This window comes from Epinephelus moara, chromosome 4 (assembly GCF_006386435.1).
Source record: "Epinephelus moara isolate mb chromosome 4, YSFRI_EMoa_1.0, whole genome shotgun sequence".
Taxonomy (NCBI): Eukaryota; Metazoa; Chordata; class Actinopteri; order Perciformes; family Serranidae; genus Epinephelus; species Epinephelus moara.
Genome location: NC_065509.1, coordinates 22608140 through 22628154, shown reverse-complemented (window position 1 = coordinate 22628154; position 20015 = coordinate 22608140). Strand labels below are relative to the sequence as shown.

Sequence of the window (20015 nt, the reverse complement as noted above, 5' to 3'; positions counted from 1 at the left end):
GGGGAGTTATTCTCTGTGATGTAAGCAGAGTAACTGCTTTTATCAAATAATGGGGCGTTGTCGTTTACGTCAGAAATTTTAAGATGTAATATTGTGGAGCTAGAAAGTGGGGGAGACCCCAGATCAGTGGCTGTTATTGTTATGTTATATTCTGAGACGGATTCTCTATCAAAATGTTGATCTGAGATCAAATTGTAATAATTTGTTAGAGATGATTCGATCTTAAAAGGAAGTTTACCATCTATGGAACATTTTATTTGACCATTATTCTCAGAATCTGCATCTTTTATGTTCAATATAGCAATCCTCAGAATCTGCATCTTTTATGTTCAATATAGCAATCGTTGTACCAGGACGCGCATCCTCAGACAGGGGGCTGGAAAACGACATAATATTAATAACTGGAGCATTGTCGTTCACATCAATAACATCAAATATAATTTTACTTGTTCCGATTAAGCCACCCTGATCCTTTGCCTCTACTCGCACCTCGTATTTTCTGTCTCTTTCATAATCTATCTGACCAGACACAGACACTTTTCCGGTGTTGTCATCAATACTGAAAATATTTCCTGCACTGCCTTTCATTTTAGACAAACTGTAAGTAATTAATTTATTTGAACCGCTGTCAGCGTCTGTGGCATTTACTGTCACAATACTGGTGCCTTTCAGTGTGTTTTCCATCACAGATGCTTTATACACTGATTGGTTAAAAACTGGTGCATTGTCATTGACATCTAAGACAGTAACATCTATATTAACTGTACCGGATCTCTGTGGTGTTCCCCCATCAACTGCGATTAGTTTTAAAGACAGATGGGGATGTCGCTCTCTGTCTAAAGGCTTCTGGAGCACCATTTCAACATATTTACTTCCATCTGGATTTGCATGTTGCTTCAATATAAAATTATTGTTTGGTGATAAAACGTAATCTTGCAACGCGTTTTGCCCCACATCTAGATCCTCTGCACTCTGCAGTGGAAACTGAACTCCTACTGCAGCTGATTCACTCATTTCAAAACTGATAGGCTTGTCGTTATTTGGGAAAACAGGAGCATGATCATTTATATCCAAAACCTCGACAGTTACTCTGTGCAGTTCCATTGGGTTTTCTAAAATCACCTCAAAGCTGAAGCTACACGGTGTCACGTCTCCACAAAGCTGCTCTCGGTCTATTCTCTCATTCACGACTAGAATCCCTTTGTCTGTCTTCAGCTCGGTGTAGTGAATATTTTCTCCGGTCACGATACGGGCCCGCCCAGAACGGAGCCTCCTCAGATCTAAACCAAGATCTTGCGCTACATTACCGATAACAGAGCCTTTCTTCATCTCCTCTGGTATAGAGTAACGAATCTGACCACCTACCATGTTCACCGCATGAAGAAGCAACATAAGCAGTCCTATTTGTCGTCGCAATCCACAAAACAATCGCCATCTTGCGCAGATGTAGGCGACGGATCCTCGAGGTGCCATCATGGCAACAAAGAATAAAAAATAAAAACAATTTCCAGTTGATATGAGGGTAAAGCTGGCTGTGATATATCCGTTTACTGGTCACATCTAAACACGTCTTCAAGGTTTAAGTCTGTGCGACCATGTTCTCTCTTTCGTCGCTCAAACCTCTACACAACACACAGAGCCCTCTTCACTGTATAGTCATTCGGAGGATGGACTGAATGACGACATAACAGAGAAATTATTTCACTGACCAACAGCGTCCCTTAGAGTCGAAAACATGAACATCAAATAAGTCCCCACAGTAAAGCTCTGAAGCAGAGAACCTGAACACATCTGTACCTCATGTGAAAATAATACTGGAATGTTTGTTAAGCTTTTTAAATTCATGCACGTTTCAACTCGGCACTGTACTGTATAATATTAAGTTTTGCTTAGAAATATAACACAAAAAACATCTGTCAAAAATAACAGAAAATGAAATCGCATTCTCAAAAAATTCACGTGCAGCACACTAAATGCTACAGGGGGAAAAGCATATGACAATTATACAAGTTTAAACTCAAGACAAATATTAATTATTTTTTTTAACAACAGTTCTGTAATTTGCAAGGCTTTACAAACATAGATGTGTCAGTCTCAAAATACTTCGATATCCAAAAAAATCTGTATTGGATCAGGAACATGCAGTGCAAATGTATGAAGATGGCTCGTCACCTATATTGTAAGGCAAAAGTATGTAGGGGATCCGGGTTCTATTGTGGTACTTTTCAGAATTGTTATTTTCATAAATGGACTGTCACTGTTTTATCTCCTAAATGTTGAAGTGCCTTTATGCCTTACGTCAGCCATACTAACAGCACCGTTCTTTCCAAAGAGAGCACACTGAACGTTGCACAAGCACGTGACGTTGAACCTTAAATAACACAACACTATTGTCCACAAAACGCATTCAGGCAATATAACATAGCTACATACCAAACTTCAAATGAGATCCGTTCAGTAACCTGTGCTTTTTAAAGCCGTATTCATGAAGACTGTAAAAGACGAAACACTTGCACAGGGCGATGCCAACAGAGGTGCTGGCCATGGTGCTAAAAATGACAGCACGTGGGGCTATGGCTTTTATCAATGTAACTCAGCATTGAAAGAGAATAAAGGGGCCAGGCATACAAAGCTAAAATATTTGACTCACCTCTAGAGGAGAGTCAGGTTCATCCAGGATGCTCTTGTCACTCTGTATCCGCTGCATCGTCCCTGTAGAACTGGGGTCCATTATCAGCACGTTCTGACTACCGGCTCTGCCGAACTTACAGTCACTCTTTCTGGAGTCTGTCGTCCTGCACACCTCGTAATTGTACACGTGTTGGAGAGTCCCTGTCCCCAAAGTGTCTGAGTAACGTGGTGGATAATATGGAATGACAGGGAGACTGGAGTGATACAGGATGCGAGACTGTCTCCATCTGTAGATTTTCACTGATATAATAACCACCAAACACGTGATGAAGAGGAAGGAAACTACAGCCAAAGCCAAGACTAAGTAAAAAGTCAGGTTGTCATTGTACTCCTTGTCGTGTGGAAAGTCAGTGAACTCAGACAGCACTTCAGGGAAGCTGTCCGCCACCGCCACGTTAACAATGACTGTAGCTGAACGAGAGGGCTGCCCGTTGTCCTCCACTATAACACTCAGTCTTTGTTTGACAGCATCTTTATCAGTCACTTGGCGGATAGTTCTTATTTCTCCATTCTGTAAGCCCACTTCAAACAGCGCCCTGTCTGTGGCTTTCTGCAGTTTATAGGACAGCCAGGCATTCTGTCCAGAGTCCACATCAACAGCCACCACTTTAGTCACCAGATAGCCCACATCAGCTGAACGAGGCACCATTTCAGCCACCACAGAGCCACCAGTCTGCACTGGGTACAGCACCTGAGGAGGGTTGTCGTTCTGGTCCTGGATCAGTATTTTCACAGTCACATTGCTACTGAGTGGAGGGGAGCCTCCATCCTGCGCTTTGACAGTGAATACGATCTGCTTGATCTGCTCAAAATCAAAAGAGCGCACTGCGTGTATCACTCCGCTTTCTGCATTTATAGAAACATACTCAGAAACTGGAGATCCGCCGATCTCACACTCCTCCAAAATATAGGAAACACGGGCGTTCTGGTTTTCATCGAGGTCTTTCGCGTTAACACTTAGCACAGACACACCTGGAGAGTTATTCTCTGCGATAAATGCACTGAAAGTGCCTCGCGGAAACACCGGGGCATTGTCATTGACATCCGAGACCTTAAGATAAAAAGTTCTTTTAGTTGAGAGGGGGGGCGATCCTGCGTCTGAGGCAATGACAGTAATATTACACTCTGACAGATTTTCGCGATCTAATGCCGCATCAGTCATCAATGCATAATAATTTCTCACATTGGATTTAATTTTAAAAGGAACATTACCTTCAATCGTGCACCGTACTTGTCCGTTTTCACCCGAATCAAGATCTTTAACATTAATTATGCCAATAGTTGTACCAGAAGGGGAGTCTTCTGATACAGGACTAGTGAATGACATAACATTAATGACCGGAGCATTATCATTTACATCGATTACTTCAATTTCAACTTTGCTAGAATCTGTCAGTCCGCCGTGATCTTTGGCTTCAACCCTGAACTCAATTTTCTTGTCTTTTTCAAAATCGATTTCCTTTGCCACATATATTCTTCCAGTAGACTCGTCTATATCAAACACGTCAGCTATTCCACCTTTTGACTTTGAAAAGGAATACGTCACTTGTCCGTATGAACCGCTATCTATGTCACTCGCATTCACAGTAACAACGTGAGTGCCCTTTGCTGCATTTTCAATCACTGTGGCCTTATACACAGACTGATTAAACACAGGGGCATTATCATTGGCATCTAGAATGTTAACATCTATATTTACTGTACCAGATCTCTGTGGATTTCCGCCGTCCACAGCCAACAGCTTCAGAGACAGGCGTGGCTGTTCTTCTCTGTCTACGGGTTTCTGAAGCACCATTTCAGCATATTTACTGCCGTCCGGATTAACATGTTGTTTTACAACAAAATTGTCGTTCGGAGTTAATATATAATTCTGCAGACCGTTTTCTCCCACATCTGCATCGTCCGCACTCTCTAGAACAAAACGAGAACCAAGCACAGCTGATTCGCTTATTTCAAATTTCAGATGACTGTTTTCAAACGTGGGAGCGTTGTCGTTTACGTCCAGTACTTCTATGGTCACAGGGTGTAATTCCATGGGGTTTTCCAATAAAATCTCAAAGGTGAAGCTACACGGTGTTACGTCTCCACAAAGCTGCTCCCGGTCTATTCTCTCATTCACAACCAAAGTCCCTTTGTCTGTCTTCAGCTCGGCGTACTGAATGTTTTCCCCGGTCACGATACGGGCCCGCCCAGAACGGAGCCTCCTCAGATCTAAACCAAGGTCCTGTGCGACATTACCGACAACAGAGCCTTTCTTCATCTCCTCTGGGATCGAGTACCGAATCTGTGCCTCCGCTTGATTCAGAAAAATACATTGAAAAATACACAGATACAAAGCCCCTCGCAATCGTCCAAACAGTCGCCATTTCTCTCCTCCGTCTCGAGGATGTTCTTTAAATGCCATGTGAAAACAGAGTCCTGCAGCAAACCGAACAATGATATAAGGATTTCAACTCAAATAGGAAAACGCATACATTCCAGGTTAATTTAGATTAACGTTAAACATGTAAATCAAGTGTGTCTCCGATGAGCTCCAGCTCGTATGAAGCACAGATCATCGTCTCTTGTGTAACGCACTGACAGGGGAGGGAACAACACTGCCTCACACTGCACGGCACAATTGATTTACCAGACAACAGCGTCACTTAGAGGCTAAAATATGAAACTCGTATGTCCAGTTTCGGATTATATTTACTACAGTAACGGACTATTTGTCAATTAAAAACATTTTTTTGTCGCTCAATCTAATACACGGCATGTAATTGTTCTTAATGAATGAGGGAGAAATTAATCAATGTGGAGAAAAGGCTTTCGTTCATTGCCAGGAAAGCATCAACCTAATATCTAAAATTTAAAGCACTTTTCAGGTGTACAATACAACCCCAAAATGGTGCTGTTGTCTCGATAAAAGATAAACACAACCGAAGTCTCGGGTGTACATAAAGAAATAAACAAGTAAAGATAAAGATAGTCTTACAAAATACCAGTTTGAAAGGAAGCTGTAGTATTATCCTCTAATAAATACTACTACTAGCTGCTGCTGCTGCTGCTTATTATTATTGTTATTATCATTAATAATAATAATAATAAGTCATCAAGTTGTGAAATCAAAATCAACCAGTGTCTCTTCAAAGTCAAGCCACAGCAACGTCCTCAAACATCAGTATCTCAGTGCAAAGCAGCACCTCAGCACCATGGACAGCGACAGTGCTGCAGAACAGACCATTTGTCCGTAAACACCACACTGCAATGTCATGGTTTGAAAATGCCCACTATTCGATCTATATTAGTTGTGTCAGTGCAAACCTATGCACGTAAACCTCCTTTCAGCATTTTAGAAAGCTCAGATGTAAGAGCTAGTACAGGTTGCATAAACAGAGCAACTTACCAGAGTAGACATGTGAGATACCGTTGATGACTGCTGCCCATGCTGCAGAGTTTCAGTTCCAGCGTCATTCACACTAAGGAAACTTTGACTCGGTTGCACACACTTGATGTCACTCTTTCTGGAGTCTGTCGTCCTGCACACCTCGTAATTGTACACGTGTTGGAGAGTCCCTGTCCCCAAAGTGTCTGAGTAACGTGGTGGATAATATGGAATGACAGGGAGGCTGGAGTGATACAGGATGCGAGACTGTCTCCATCTGTAGATCTTCACTGATAGAATAACCACCAAACACGTGATGAAGAGGAAGGAAACTACAGCCAAAGCCAAGACTAAGTAAAAAGTCAGGTTGTCATTGTACTCCTTGTCGTGTGGAAAGTCAGTGAACTCAGACAGCACTTCAGGGAAGCTGTCCGCCACCGCCACGTTAACAATGACTGTAGCTGAACGAGAGGGCTGCCCGTTGTCCTCCACTATAACACTCAGTCTTTGTTTGACAGCATCTTTATCAGTCACTTGGCGGATAGTTCTTATTTCTCCATTCTGTAAGCCCACTTCAAACAGCGCCCTGTCTGTGGCTTTCTGCAGTTTATAGGACAGCCAGGCATTCTGTCCAGAGTCCACATCAACAGCCACCACTTTAGTCACCAGATAGCCCACATCTGCTGAACGAGGCACCATTTCAGCCACCACAGAGCCACCAGTCTGCACTGGGTACAGCACCTGAGGAGGGTTGTCGTTCTGGTCCTGGACATGTACAACAACTGTTGTGTTGCTACTGAGTGGAGGCGACCCTCCATCCTGAGCTTTGACTCGTACTTTGTACTCTTTGACTTGTTCATAGTCGAGTGAACGCAAAGACTGAATGACTCCACTCTCTGTATTAATGGAGAAATACGCAGACACAGGATTTCCGTTAACTTCGCTGTCAATCAGAAAATATGATATCCGTGCATTCTGGCCCTGGTCTGGATCAGTGGCGTGAATCTGCAATAGAGCGACACCCGGAGAATTGTTTTCCATTACCTGAGTGCTGTAAACACTTTGACTGAAAGCTGGTGCGTTGTCATTAATATCAGTGACGTCTAAAAAGACAGTTTTCCTGCTAGATAAGGCAGGAAAGCCCTCATCTGTGGCAGTAAGAGTGATGTTGTACTGGGGACGTTTTTCTCGGTCGAGGTTTTGCTCCGTCACTAATGTATAATAATTTCTGAGAGACGATTTAATTTTGAACGGGAGGTTTTCTTCTATATTTAACTGAACCTGGCCATTTTTACCAGAATCCTTATCTTGGACACTAACTAACGCCACAACTGTGCCGGGAGCAGAATCCTCCGAAATCTTACCTGAGTATGAAGCCATTATGATTACTGGACTGTTATCATTCACATCTGCTATCTCGATTATTAATTTGCTGGCGCCCGCTACACCCCATGGATCTTTTGCTTGAAGGTTTATTTCGTAATTTGGAGAAACCTCATAATCGATGTCACCCATGAGTTTAACCTCTCCAGTGTTGGGATTTATTTCAAAAGGACAAGACGAATCCTCCTCTAAGTGTGTGAAATAATACGTGACGTTACCATTGTAACCTTGATCCGCATCTGCGGCACTGACTCTGGCTATAACTGTGCCTCGCAAAACATTTTCCAACACAGATGCTTTGTACACGGACTGCGTAAAAACGGGTGCGTTGTCGTTTGCATCCAGAACAGTTATATGTATCTTAACTGTCCCAGACCTCTGCGGTTCCCCTCCATCGACAGCTGTTAATATAAGCGCATGCTCGCTTTGCGTCTCGCGGTCTAAACCACTCTGAAGCATCATTTCAGCATATTTACTCCCATCTGCGCGTGTGTGCTGTTTGAGAACAAAATGACGATTTTCCTTTAAAGAGTAACTTTGCAGTGAGTTTATTCCGACATCAGGATCAGCTGCACTATCGAGCAAGAACACAGTGCCTGTGGGTGTTGACTCGCTTATTTCCAAATTAATCTCCTTTTTGGGAAAAGCAGGAGCGTGATCGTTTACATCTTGTATTTCGATAGTAATGGAAAACAATTCAAGTGGATCTTCGAGGACAATTTCTAGGCTAAAGCTACAAGGTGATTTCTTGGCGCATAATTTTTCTCTGTCGATTCTTTCATTGACAACGATATGTCCTTTGTTCTGGTTCAGCGCGACATATTGGTTATCATCATCTATAACAAGTCGGGCCCGACCAGACACCAACCTTTTAACATCCAAGCCCAGGTCTTTTGCAACGTCTCCGACAAACAGCCCTTTCCTCATCTCCTCTGGGATAGAATAACGAATTTGTCCGCGGACCGCAGCAACAAAGCAGAAAAGCAAAATGGAGACCCTCCAATCCAGCGAAGCGCCTTTGCTCTTCAGAATATCCATTTTTCCATGAATAAGAGATCCAAAATGACGCAGTTATCCGTACAGGGAAAGAAGCCTCGTATCTCGCTTACAGTTTGGACCATATATTTTATAGTCTTCAGTGAAATCCACGCAATCCATCCACACCAAAGCTTTATATGTACACAACAATCGCCTATTTCCTTCGAAGACGGGCGGTGACTTGTGATAAGGGTGATGTTAGACACATCAAAGTCTGCTTAGGCAACAGCACCACCAACAGTGACTAAGTAAAACAACAGCATCATCATCAATGGTGTGTGTGGATACTGAAAACTGTATGGTCTGTACATGTAAAGGAGAAAACGTGTGTATCAGACATACATATGAAGACAGTGTAAAGGGTCAAAAAATGGCGTTAAAACGTCTTTGGGGATATAGTACAGTTCATTGTTCTTTTTTTTCTCTGCTGGTCAATGTGTAATTCAAGAGCAACTGAAGAACAAGGACACTATTCATCGTGTTTATTTCACAGTGCTTCAGTTTTCAATGTACTTCTATATGCTATGTATTTTTTGAGGATATTGTAATATCTCTTACATTTAAAGATACAAAGCTACCTGATGCTATAGCATATGGTTGTGCCTTTTGTTGATTAGTGTATGAAGTCATTTGTTAAGTATCTCCTATGTTGAGCAAACAGGAAAAAAATACTGAGGTTGAGCTTGGTGAAGGCTCGAGTTTTCTGCCTCTTTGTTTCTATACAGGTACCGTGTTTGCTACTGGCCCAGGTTCCCCTGGGCCTGAGGCCATCAGTGCATAATCTAGTGTATCAAAGTGAGCCCTCCCTGCTTAGTTTAATGTTGCAGCTGTACAACATTGAAATTAAATTCATTAAAGAGTAAAAAATAACTAAAATCTGTGAAAATGCCACTACCTTGTCATTCTTTTCTCTGCATCTCATTATACATATAACTGGCCATTGTCACCATGTTTGGACAGCAATTAAATGAAAATGAAAGTGGGTAATCCTGAGAATACTTTGTACTGTGTTGGGAAGTGGTTCCCAGTAATCACACAACTTCCCTGCAGATCATTTTAACATATAACAGCTGCAACAATCTCAAATATAAGAGCCAAATATTCTTTTAAACAATGTTAACAACAAATTGTGGACATACATGCACAAACAGAGTAAAATGGTGCAGAGATGTCTATAGATAGATGGATAGATAGATAATCTTTTCTCTCCTGATCCAATCTGACTGATAAATCCAGTGACCTACATTTGAGCACTGGATTCCCCATCTAGTATGAAACCACTGCAACATTCATCCGCAGTTGCACAGCAGTGTATTTCTTCTCTAGGTAGCTACAACATGATGCGTGCACAGGTATGAAAGTCTATTTTTTAATAGGTCACGATGGTTTCCTCCATCGTCCTGTGATCAAACACAATATTAGCATATACTGCCGCAGAGCACAACATTCTGAGCATCATGATTGTGCATTATTCAGGCAATGACTGCACAGCAGGACAATTAATATTCATGTAGTATAAAACCTCGGGTGGAATCACACAGCACACGAAAATAAGAGCAAAGCAGCTGCCTGTATTTCAAGACTGCTGCCTAAAATCTCAGTCTTGTATGAGTATGACTTTCAAAGCAGCATTTGGGAAGATGTGCGTCTTTCAAACATTTAAAATGTGAGGTTTGCTGGTCGGTTTCAGTACAGTTTCAGTGTGTGTGTGTGTGTGTGTGTGTGTGTGGTGAATATAGATACAGAGGAAAAGAGAGAGTAAAGACAAGACATGGAAAATGGATGGAAACTCATTCTGGGTCAGCTGTGTTTCATATTGATTGTGGGAGTTGGCTGTGGTGATGGTGTTGATGAGGCTGTGCTACTAACATAACAGTAAAAAGAAGTGGTGTACTGTGTGAGATTTAAAGAGAAAAGAAAATGAAAACTTCCTTACCTACAGGATCGAAATGGGAGTTCAATTCAAGGAGTGCACCGAGAAAAGAAAGGAGAAAAAAGAAAACAGTTAGTGTGAATTCTAAAAATAAATTAATCAGATCTTGCAACACCATTTTACACTAATATGCATTACATACATATCCATGGTGAAATAAAGACTTATATAATGGCTTGATCTTGTGACATATCAGACATCATGATAATGTGTTATTGCCCCTGATCAGTCACCACAAAGTCCTTCAGGAAAACTTCCCGGGGTTACTTTGAGCAAACTATGCCATCCATCAAATAGTGTGACATCAGGTAGATGTCCAAAATTCATCAGTTGCATAAAGCTTTCTGTTTCTTGACTTACATAAGTTAGACTACTTTACCACGTTGTTTGGTAAATACAAATATGATACTGTCAACAAAGCGAAAGCTTCAACCTGCTCAGCTCTGTTCTGCTCACTTCAGAACATTGTTAGCACACCAAAAATAGAGTCATGTTTTCCTTCTTAAATGGAGACTTCAGATTGTAACTTTGACTGTCAACTGGAAGAATGTACCTTAGATGTGCTGAAATGCTGCATTACAAAGACAGCTGAGCTCTAATTTGACCCAACGTTTTGAAATAACTTAGAATTAAAGTAAGTCTGTTTCTAAGTATTTAACTTACAGTATGCTTCCTTTATTCTTCAACCAGCCTAACCTACCAGCCCTTATCCCGTGATGGTATTATTTAGAAAAGTGTCATTTGAAGTCACATTTCCTAATCAAATGACAGGTTATCATATTACAACTAAAGTAGAATGCAAGATTCATCTACGTGGGTGACAACATGTAATGAAATTTAACAAAGTGACAAGAAAATTGTCTCCGTGTTGCAAACAAAAACAAAGGGGGAAATAAGAATTCACACGTCAACAAATAATAAAGTAGAAAGACACGGGGAAAAAGTATAAACACACTAACCCAAATGTATTTAATATTTGGTGGAGAAGCCCTGTTTGCATTGTCAGCTTGAAGACACTTTCTATACACACACCATAATCTCTCAGTGTGTTCAGATGGAATTTTGGCTAAATTCCTCCACACACAGCCTTTAAAGCTTGAAGATTCAGCGGGGGCCTGCTAAAGAATGTTGATCTTCAGGTCGTTCCACAGATCTTTATTTGGTTCAAGTCTGGTGGGTGACTGGATCATTCCAACACCTTTATTTTATTCTTCAGGAACACACTGACAGTCTCCTTTGCAGTATGTTTTGGATCATTGACATGCTGGAAGGAACACCCGCATCTTTTTCTCATCGTCCTGATCACTCTTCACAAGAATTTTCCAGTGTAATGCTCCATTCTTCCTCCCTTTGATAATTTGAATTCTGCTGGTAGCATGAGAAGAGAAGCAGCTCCATACCATGATGCTTGTACCTTGACTGTAGGTGTGATATTTTTAGGGTCACATGCATAGCCATTTCTTCTCCGAGCCTGGTGCATCATATTGTTGACAAAAAGCTTGTTTGAAGTTTGCTAAACAACATTTGGACAAGCCTGTAGATTAGTGGGAGAATGCAGTTTGGTCAGATGAGACACAAATTGAACCTCTCAGCAAATTGTGATGTGCCTTTTTTGGAGGAGAAAAAGCTCTGCCTGTGACGCTAAAATACCACAGTTTTGAGGTGGAAACATTACAATATAAGGCTGCTTCTGAACTCGTAGTACCAGCAGAATTCAAATTATCAAAGGGTGGGAGAATGGTGCAATGCACTGGGAAATGCTTACTAAGACTCTGTTACAAAATAAATTTAGATCATGTGTGCAACACTGTTTTTCCCCTGCGTCATTCCACTTTATTACACATAACTGTTTTACTGGATTGAAATGTTACAATGTATTTATCTGTGCAGTTTAATAGTTATGTCTGGTCAAATTTTTTTGTGAATAGCTAAATAGGAAATAAGTTCAATGATAAAAAATGTTGACGTGTTGAATATCTTTCCCCCACTGTACACAAAAGAAGTGCAGAATTAGATTCTAGAATTACATACACAATGTTTCAGCAGTTTTCCAACAATTCATCCTGTACTCTGCACAAGATGTTTCCATAAAACAAAACTTAAATCATCAGTATTGAATAACACTGAAAACTAGTGATGCTTGTGTTAATTAATTATTAGCCCTGCTGTTAGGCTGACACACTTTTCTACCATTCTCCAATAGTGTCAACCCTGCGGCTTAAAACAAAGTTCTTGTGACCCAGATATTATTAATAAACAAAAATTAGGCACTGCTTGTTTTTTTTCCTCCGCCTACCATGTCTGAAATTAGGAGCACAAATTAGCCTGCAGCTGTAACACGAAACAGGAACACATGAATTCACATGGGAATGCTTTTGATGACAAAACCTCTCTGCTTCATAACCATGACACAGTCAGTAGCAGGCACACACACGCACACAAACTGAGGGAGAGAGAAAGACATTATGTGGCACAGAAGCACGCATAACATTTTAACAGTTGTATAAGACTCTAACCACTGACCTGACTGCAGCTCTAATGTATATAATTTACATTTAAAAAAAAAATATGTTTGTTTTCTATTGTTCATGTGACTTTAAAGGTTCCTTGCTTTTGTACTTCTGATTTCTCCTTCGTTCTTACTGTTGTCTGTCTGAAACTTTGCTGATGCTAAAGAGGCCTCAGGTGTGTCAAATTGATAGTCGATCAAAAAAACTAAATAATATATGGGTTAAGGGAAAGAGGGAATGCAAAGGGATGCAACAGCAAAACTTAAAAACTTTTGAAAAGAATCGTCCTGTCTTTTCCATCCAGTAAAATTATATTAAGCATTGTTCTATGGTTGGTATTGGAGCATTGCACTATGCCTACATACTCAAATGCAACATCTTTCACATTCTACAATAAAATGGATGTATGAGAAATGGCACTCTATTGAGCTGAATATTTCAAGTTAGCAGCAAAGTTATGGTTAAAAATCTTCACAACAATCTGCAGTTATCTACAGGCATTGTTTCGCATTAATTGTGTATGACTTGTAAGTGCATTGTAACACTGCTCTGTTCAGGTTTGTAGGTTTGTGGCTAAATGTAATGTACTTATGGTTTGGAGAAACTGAAATGCCAACATTTTCTTCAGCTACTGGGCTAAGAGAAGAAAGGATCTATAGAATGTTCATTTGAGTTTTATTTAACAGGAAGTGTCAAATACTTCTTCCTCAGCCTGAGGTGAGGCACACAGTACACTGTACATGCAAGTCTCTGTCAAAGTGCAAGTTTTATTTTTATTGTTAATTACAGTTTCCATGGATTTTTGTTATGATGACCGTCAGCTTTGGTTTCCATACAAATGTCCCTCATTCTTGTCTTGATCTTAACAAGTCTGTGCAAAAGGTCATTAGGTCACTGGAAAAGCTCTTCAAGTTTATTTTTCATCAGTATACACCCATAGTCTGTTTACATATTGTTCAATTCATAGTGCAAAGGTTTTATTGTGTCTCTGTCACACAACAAATCATGTGTTTTGTGGAAACACAACATGGCATTATATAAACTTGGCTGCAGTGTAGTCCAAGTCAAAAAAGGACAATAAATAAAAGTGTGAAGGTCGTTTTTCACAAAAACATTAACAGAGGCAAAGACAAATATACCACGGACAAAGCAAAAAATTAATTCCTCGGCTGTATTATTCTCAGAATACCAGAAGATACAATGACAAATAGAGTAGTCAGAAAGGTCTACCATGCATTTCAAAATGAGAGAAGAGAGAGACAGATAGAAAGAGATAGTGGGAGGGTGACAGAGGAAGATAATTAAGAGTCAGGTAAACAAAACAAGCCTGACTCAACCTGACAAATAGAAGACACAACTTTCTTCTGCAAACTGTTTCAAACTTTGATGAAAACAATAGCAAGGATGTAGATACAAAAATCACTTATCTTATGTTACCATAATAATATTTTTTAAAATACTCCAGAAGATAGACTATTTACATTTGGATTGGGATTATCATATTATCTATATTCAGGGTCAGGTGGTGGGGGATGAGGTTCAGGTTATTAGCAAAACTCCAAGAACATTACAGCACATTAAAGCATAGACAACATGTTTACGCACGAATAAAATTCTGACATATTTGGCAGTCAAAGGGTCCAATTTTACTTACAACAGTGACAGTTGTGTCAAAAATGTTATGGCCGACTCTCATTTAACCACGTAACACGGATGCGATGCTCCGGCCCTCACCTTCAGAGTAGCTCTGTCCGCACTTGCGCGCCTTAACGTGTTTTTTTGATAAGCTGCGCTTCTTTGCTTCAGTGTATCAGTGTCTGTGCTGGAGCCGAAACGGAAATCGCCTCTCCACGACCCTGTGGTCATGAAGGAATCATACCGCTCATCTTTTAGCAGGGTGCCACAACGGCTTAAATCTGTAAAACTAGGGGGGCAGTAGGTCGTGGGGAAAACTGGTAGACTAGCGGTGGTTGAACGGTAAACGTAACTACGCCGGCAGAGCTTAAAGTAAAACACTCCGCTGAGTAAAAGGATGAAAAGAGAGGAAACGGCTATCAAAGCGATAATCAAATAAAACGTTAAGTCATCGCTCTCCTGTGGTTCATCTGTAAACTCAAAGAGCTCGTTTAAAACAGGCAGCCCGTCACCAATCACCACGCTGACCGTGGCGGTGGCGGACAGAGATTCGTGCCCGTTATCGGTTACTGAAACAACAACCGTTTGTTTCGGCTCATCGTCCTCCATGAATGCTCGCAAAGTTCTGATTTCTCCTGTATGCAGACCGACTATGAACAGGTTAGGCCGCGTTGCTTTGATTATTCTATAGGACAGCCAGGCGTTATGGCCAGAGTCTGCGTCCACAGCTACCACCTTAGTAACCAGGTAACCACGAGGCGCTTCAATGGGCACCATATCCTCAGCTATGAACCCAGTGGTTTGGACAGGATATAGGACAACAGGTGCGTTGTCATTTTGGTCTTTAATAAAAGCGTTTACAGTGCAGGTGGTAGAGAGTGGAGGGTCGCCTCCATCTCGAGCTGTCACCTTAATTTGAAAGTGAACTGACTGTTCGTAATCAAAGAGGCGTGACGTGAAGAGCTCTCCTGTGTCTGCGTTGATGGTGAGGAAGGAGGACACTTCTGACTTTGTATCCTTTGATATTTGGTACAGTATTTTAGCATTAGAGCCGTCGTCAATGTCCTCTGCTGTCACTCTCATCACAAACGTGCCAACGGGCTGGTTTTCCAAGATGTTGGCATTGTACTCGCGCTGCGTAAACGTCGGAGGGTTATCATTAATATCAGTGACCACGATTGTAATAACTTTTATACTAGAGAGTGGGGGAGAGCCCGCATCAGTGGCTGTGACTGTGATGTTATACTCGGGTTGAGGCTCTCTGTCTAGTATTCCGTCAGTCACTAACATGTAATAGTTTTTGACCTCCGACACAAATTTAAATGGAACATTTTGTGGGATTGTACACGTGACGCGCCCACTGCTTCCGGTGTCCAGGTCATATATATTAATCAGAGCAACCATAGTTCCTGGTTTAGAGTCTTCAGCCACGTTAGCAGAGGCTGACTTTATTTCTATTATGGGCTTATTGTCATTTACGTCAATGACGTCAATTATAAGTTTACAGTGAGACGCCTGACCACCTCCATCTTTAGCCTGGACATCCAGTTCATGCGTACTGGCCTCTTCATAGTCAATAACACCTGCCACCCTAACTTCTCCACTCACAGGGTTAATTTCAATAACTCCCCCAGTCTTGTCTGACAAGTGACTGAAAGAGTAGGTTATCTCTCCATAAACACCCTCATCTGAGTCCGTGGCATTTAGCTTTGCTATGAGAGTCCCTATGGCCGAGTTCTCTGGTACAGAGGCTTTGTAGACTCGTTGGCTAAAAGCTGGAACGTTGTCATTGGCGTCCAAAACACGGATATGGATAGAAGCAGTTCCTGATCTGACCGGATTTCCCCCGTCAATTCCATTGATTTTCAGTACATGTTCAGCTTGCGCCTCCCGGTCCAAGGTCTTTTTAAGAACAAGTTCCGGATAAGCATTGCCGTTTATTTGGGTGCTCATTTCCAGTGCAAAATGGTCATTCGGGCTCAGTTTATATTCACGGACTGAGTTGGTTCCCAGATCGGGGTCATGCGCGCTCTCCAATGGAAAGCGCCTCCCCAGGACAGTGGATTCGACTAAATCTAGCCGTATCTCCTCTGCAGCGAACACTGGGCTGTTGTCATTTATATCTGCAATATCCAAAACTATGCTGTATGCTTGAAGGGGATCTTCGAGTAACAGCTGATACTGCAGGGTGCAGACAGTGGCTTGCGCGCAGAGCTCCTCTCGGTCTATCCGTTGGCTGATCAAAAGATTCCCTGACGCAGTGTCCAGTTCACACAGCTGACTAGTCCCTTCTGCAACAACACGGGCTCGACGAGCATCAAGCTCCGACACTTTCAGCCCCAGATCCCGTGCAACATTGCCGATAACCGACCCCCGCTGCATCTCCTCTGGAAGGATGTAACGGACTTCTCCACACGAAGCACCAAAAATGAGGCAAAGCAATAAAAAATGCAGCCACCATTTTAAGTTTATTCGCTGGTCCATTATTAAACATGCTTTCAGAAGCGGATGTACTGTCGACATTGTGGCTAAATCTTAAACATATACATCCAAATATCGAGCTGAAAATCCAACAGTAATCCAACGGCTCCCTGCCTCTGTAGCTGAGTTAATCATGCTCTATTAGGGAAGCTGTCTGCTTGGATTCCTCTCTCTCTGTCCCCATTTCACAACTGCGCTCTCTCCTGCTCTCTCCCTCTCTCTCACACTTTCACTCTCACACACACACACACACACACACACACACACACACACACACACAGTCTCTCTCCTTCTCTCCCTCATACACTCCCACACACACACAAACAGCATGCATACACAGCCCTCGGCTTTAACCCAATACTCCAGTTCCACTGACACAGATAAGGTGAGACACGCCATAGCATCCATGAGTCAGACATTATAAAAGAGCGTCACCAAGAGACGGAGAGGATTATTACAACAGTGGACCATATGCTCTGGACCACATTTGCTGATATTTTTAACACCATTTTTTTTTGCACTGTGACCAAGATATGACCTACTTAATATTACACAAGATGAACATTCAAGTTCGAGGCAACAGGGGATGGACAGGAAAAGCAACACCTGAATAATGCAATGCAACCCTGCACAATACCTCTGCAACAGATAGAATCTTTGCAAATGTTGCAATGCTTAGTTTTAGTCGACAATTTATTTATCCCTGTAACAAAAAGACTTAATCTGTCTGTTCCAATGCATTACACTGAATTTCAGCTGCATGACAGATGACAGTAGTATTCACACACATACTCTTAAAGGTCACCATACTCAACAGCAATAAGTAGGTCATGGAAACTATGAGTTTCTGGGATAAGCAATCCTCTAGGAGCTGAGGGCCTGTAGCATAGACTAGAATACAAAAAAAAGACCCAGCAGGGAGTTATTTTTCCGTGCCGCTGTGTAAGTTTAGCTGTTGATCCAGTTCTTTAGTGCAATCACTTGAATTTGTTCTCTGTACATTAATCACAGTCTGGTCTGTGTCCAAACAGGGCAGGAGCAGGCCCGAGCAGACAGCTAAATCTGCAGAAAATATAACTGGTGCCAAAGTCCTAGTGTCCAGAACTTAAGCACCTCCCAAGTCAGGAAATTGTGCAAAAACATGCACATAATGTCCCACATAATCGGACTTTATACACTGTAGATGTACTCCTCAATCAATACATGCACATAAAACACTGTATGAAGAGTAACTTATTATTAACATGGTATTATAGAGCAGTGAGTGTTGCTCTTACTTATGTGTTTGATGAAGAGTCAACCATATATATATAAGAGCTTCATAATGCATCAAGGGGCTCAATTGAGCGAATATGAAATGGATCAAGTTTATCAAATGAAATGAAGATGCATGTTTAAGTACCGATATGCCATTAAACAAATACAAAATAAGGAACGGTGAAAGTGTTATATTGGAAGCATTAAGCCCTAATAAGTGGACTACTGCAATCATGAAGAGCGTGGAGCTCTGATGGGATACTGCATTTTATTTAACTCTCAGAATTTCAAATGATAAAGCCAGTGTAAATTTTTTTTTTTTTCACCCCTATCATCATTAATAATAACAACATGAAGTGAGGACAGAGGCCTGATGTTGCTCCCATTCATTTTAAGAACACACTCAGAGACAAAAAAAATCAGACACTATCTAGAACTACTAAGACACAGTGAACTGTAGGACTTTCCACTTAGAATTACTGAGATAATACAATGTTACCGGGGTTACTGCTTATTTCACTTCACTTTAATAAGTTCAAGCAATGTTGTGTCGTCACTTCAAACAGCAGATCTAATATGTGTATCTAAAAGTGAATACAAACTTGTAACAGTAAAATAGTACTACAGTGATTGATTTAAGATATAGGTATGCAGATGGGTTTAATCTCAGGCCAAAATCTAAAAGTTTAGGAAAATAACCTTGTTAATTGGCTGCACCCAGTGTTAATGTTCAGTGCTGATAGTTAAGAATAACTGTCTGCAGCAGGATAACTGACCATAACTCTGCACTCCACTGTGTCATAGCCTTCAGTTACTGCATCTATATCTGTCATTTAAAATTAAAATTACAGTAGAAAAAGGAAAATAAAATACAAAAATAACAACATTAACAATAACAACAGTAATAATAATACTGATAAAATAAAACAAAAGATTGAAAAAGGATTTTTCTTTTTCTTTTTAAAAAAAGGTTTTACAAAAATTCTTCTGATTTCTACATGAGTGAATGATGAAAGAAAAAAAAGTCAGTAATTGCTTTAGTCATACAAATTCAATTGCCAACATAAAAACAAAGGAAACCTAAATATTTCTTAATAAACGACAACATACTCATAAAAACAAAAAAGGGACAACAGAATAAAATAAAGTAGTCATAGGGCACGGAGATGGATCAGTAAATCGTTGTTCAGCACCAAGGACAGAGAAAGGAGATAGTCAAATATATCCGTCTGGTTGAATGCAGTGGACATAAGAAAGAGTGTGTGTGTGNACTCATAAAAACAAAAAAGGGACAACAGAATAAAATAAAGTAGTCATAGGGCACGGAGATGGATCAGTAAATCGTTGTTCAGCACCAAGGACAGAGAAAGGAGATAGTCAAATATATCCGTCTGGTTGAATGCAGTGGACATAAGAAAGAGTGTGTGTGTGCGTGTGTGTGTGTGTGTGTGTGTGTGTGTGTGTGTGTGTGTGTGTGTGTGTTATTGCAGACGTTTTACAAATGTGGGACACATGATTTGAAGCATGTCCCTACCTCAGGAGAGCCATCACTATCTCCAAAGACATCAGCAAAGTCTGATGGACTTTTCCTCAGAGTCTGGTCAGCAGGCAGTGTGTTGTCATTGTAAGATGACACGAACTTAAAGTCACTGGTTCTTGAACCTGTTGTCAGGTAGGCGTCATAATTGTAAGTGCTGCGTAAAGTTCCTGTGCCGTCAAC

At 41.1% G+C, this 20015-nt stretch overlaps 3 protein-coding genes across 11 annotated transcripts in view; all 3 read right to left on the bottom strand.

The window, feature by feature from the left end:
* Positions 1-9400, bottom strand: part of LOC126388515 (protocadherin gamma-A8-like) — a 24658-nt gene extending 15258 nt beyond the window's left edge. Inside the window, exon 1 of the mRNA XM_050041690.1 lies at positions 6221-9400. Coding sequence (XP_049897647.1) covers positions 6221-8479 — 2259 coding nt within the window. The 5' untranslated portion in view covers positions 8480-9400. The remainder of the gene's footprint in view (positions 1-6220) is intronic.
* Positions 1-20015, bottom strand: part of LOC126388510 (protocadherin gamma-C5-like) — a 329671-nt gene that overhangs the window by 166571 nt on the left and 143085 nt on the right. Inside the window, exon 1 of one of the 9 annotated variants that reach the window (XM_050041645.1) lies at positions 2651-5212. The exons of 7 other annotated variants lie outside the window; for them this stretch is intronic. In XM_050041645.1, the coding sequence (XP_049897602.1) occupies positions 2651-5095 (2445 nt within the window). In that variant the 5' untranslated portion in view covers positions 5096-5212. Of the gene's footprint in view, positions 1-2650; positions 5213-20015 lie in introns of those variants that run through there. One more of the 9 variants, XM_050041659.1, reaches the window with a different exon arrangement.
* Positions 13581-17234, bottom strand: LOC126388521 (protocadherin gamma-A6). The gene has a single exon (XM_050041695.1). The coding sequence runs from the start codon at positions 17078-17080 to the stop codon at positions 14615-14617; it is 2466 nt and encodes an 821-aa protein (XP_049897652.1). The 5' UTR covers positions 17081-17234; the 3' UTR covers positions 13581-14614.

Coding starts and splice junctions, on each gene's coding strand:
- LOC126388521 (XM_050041695.1), bottom strand. CDS start 17,080: ATGTCGACAGTACATCCGCTTCTGAAAGCATGTTTAATAATGGACCAG.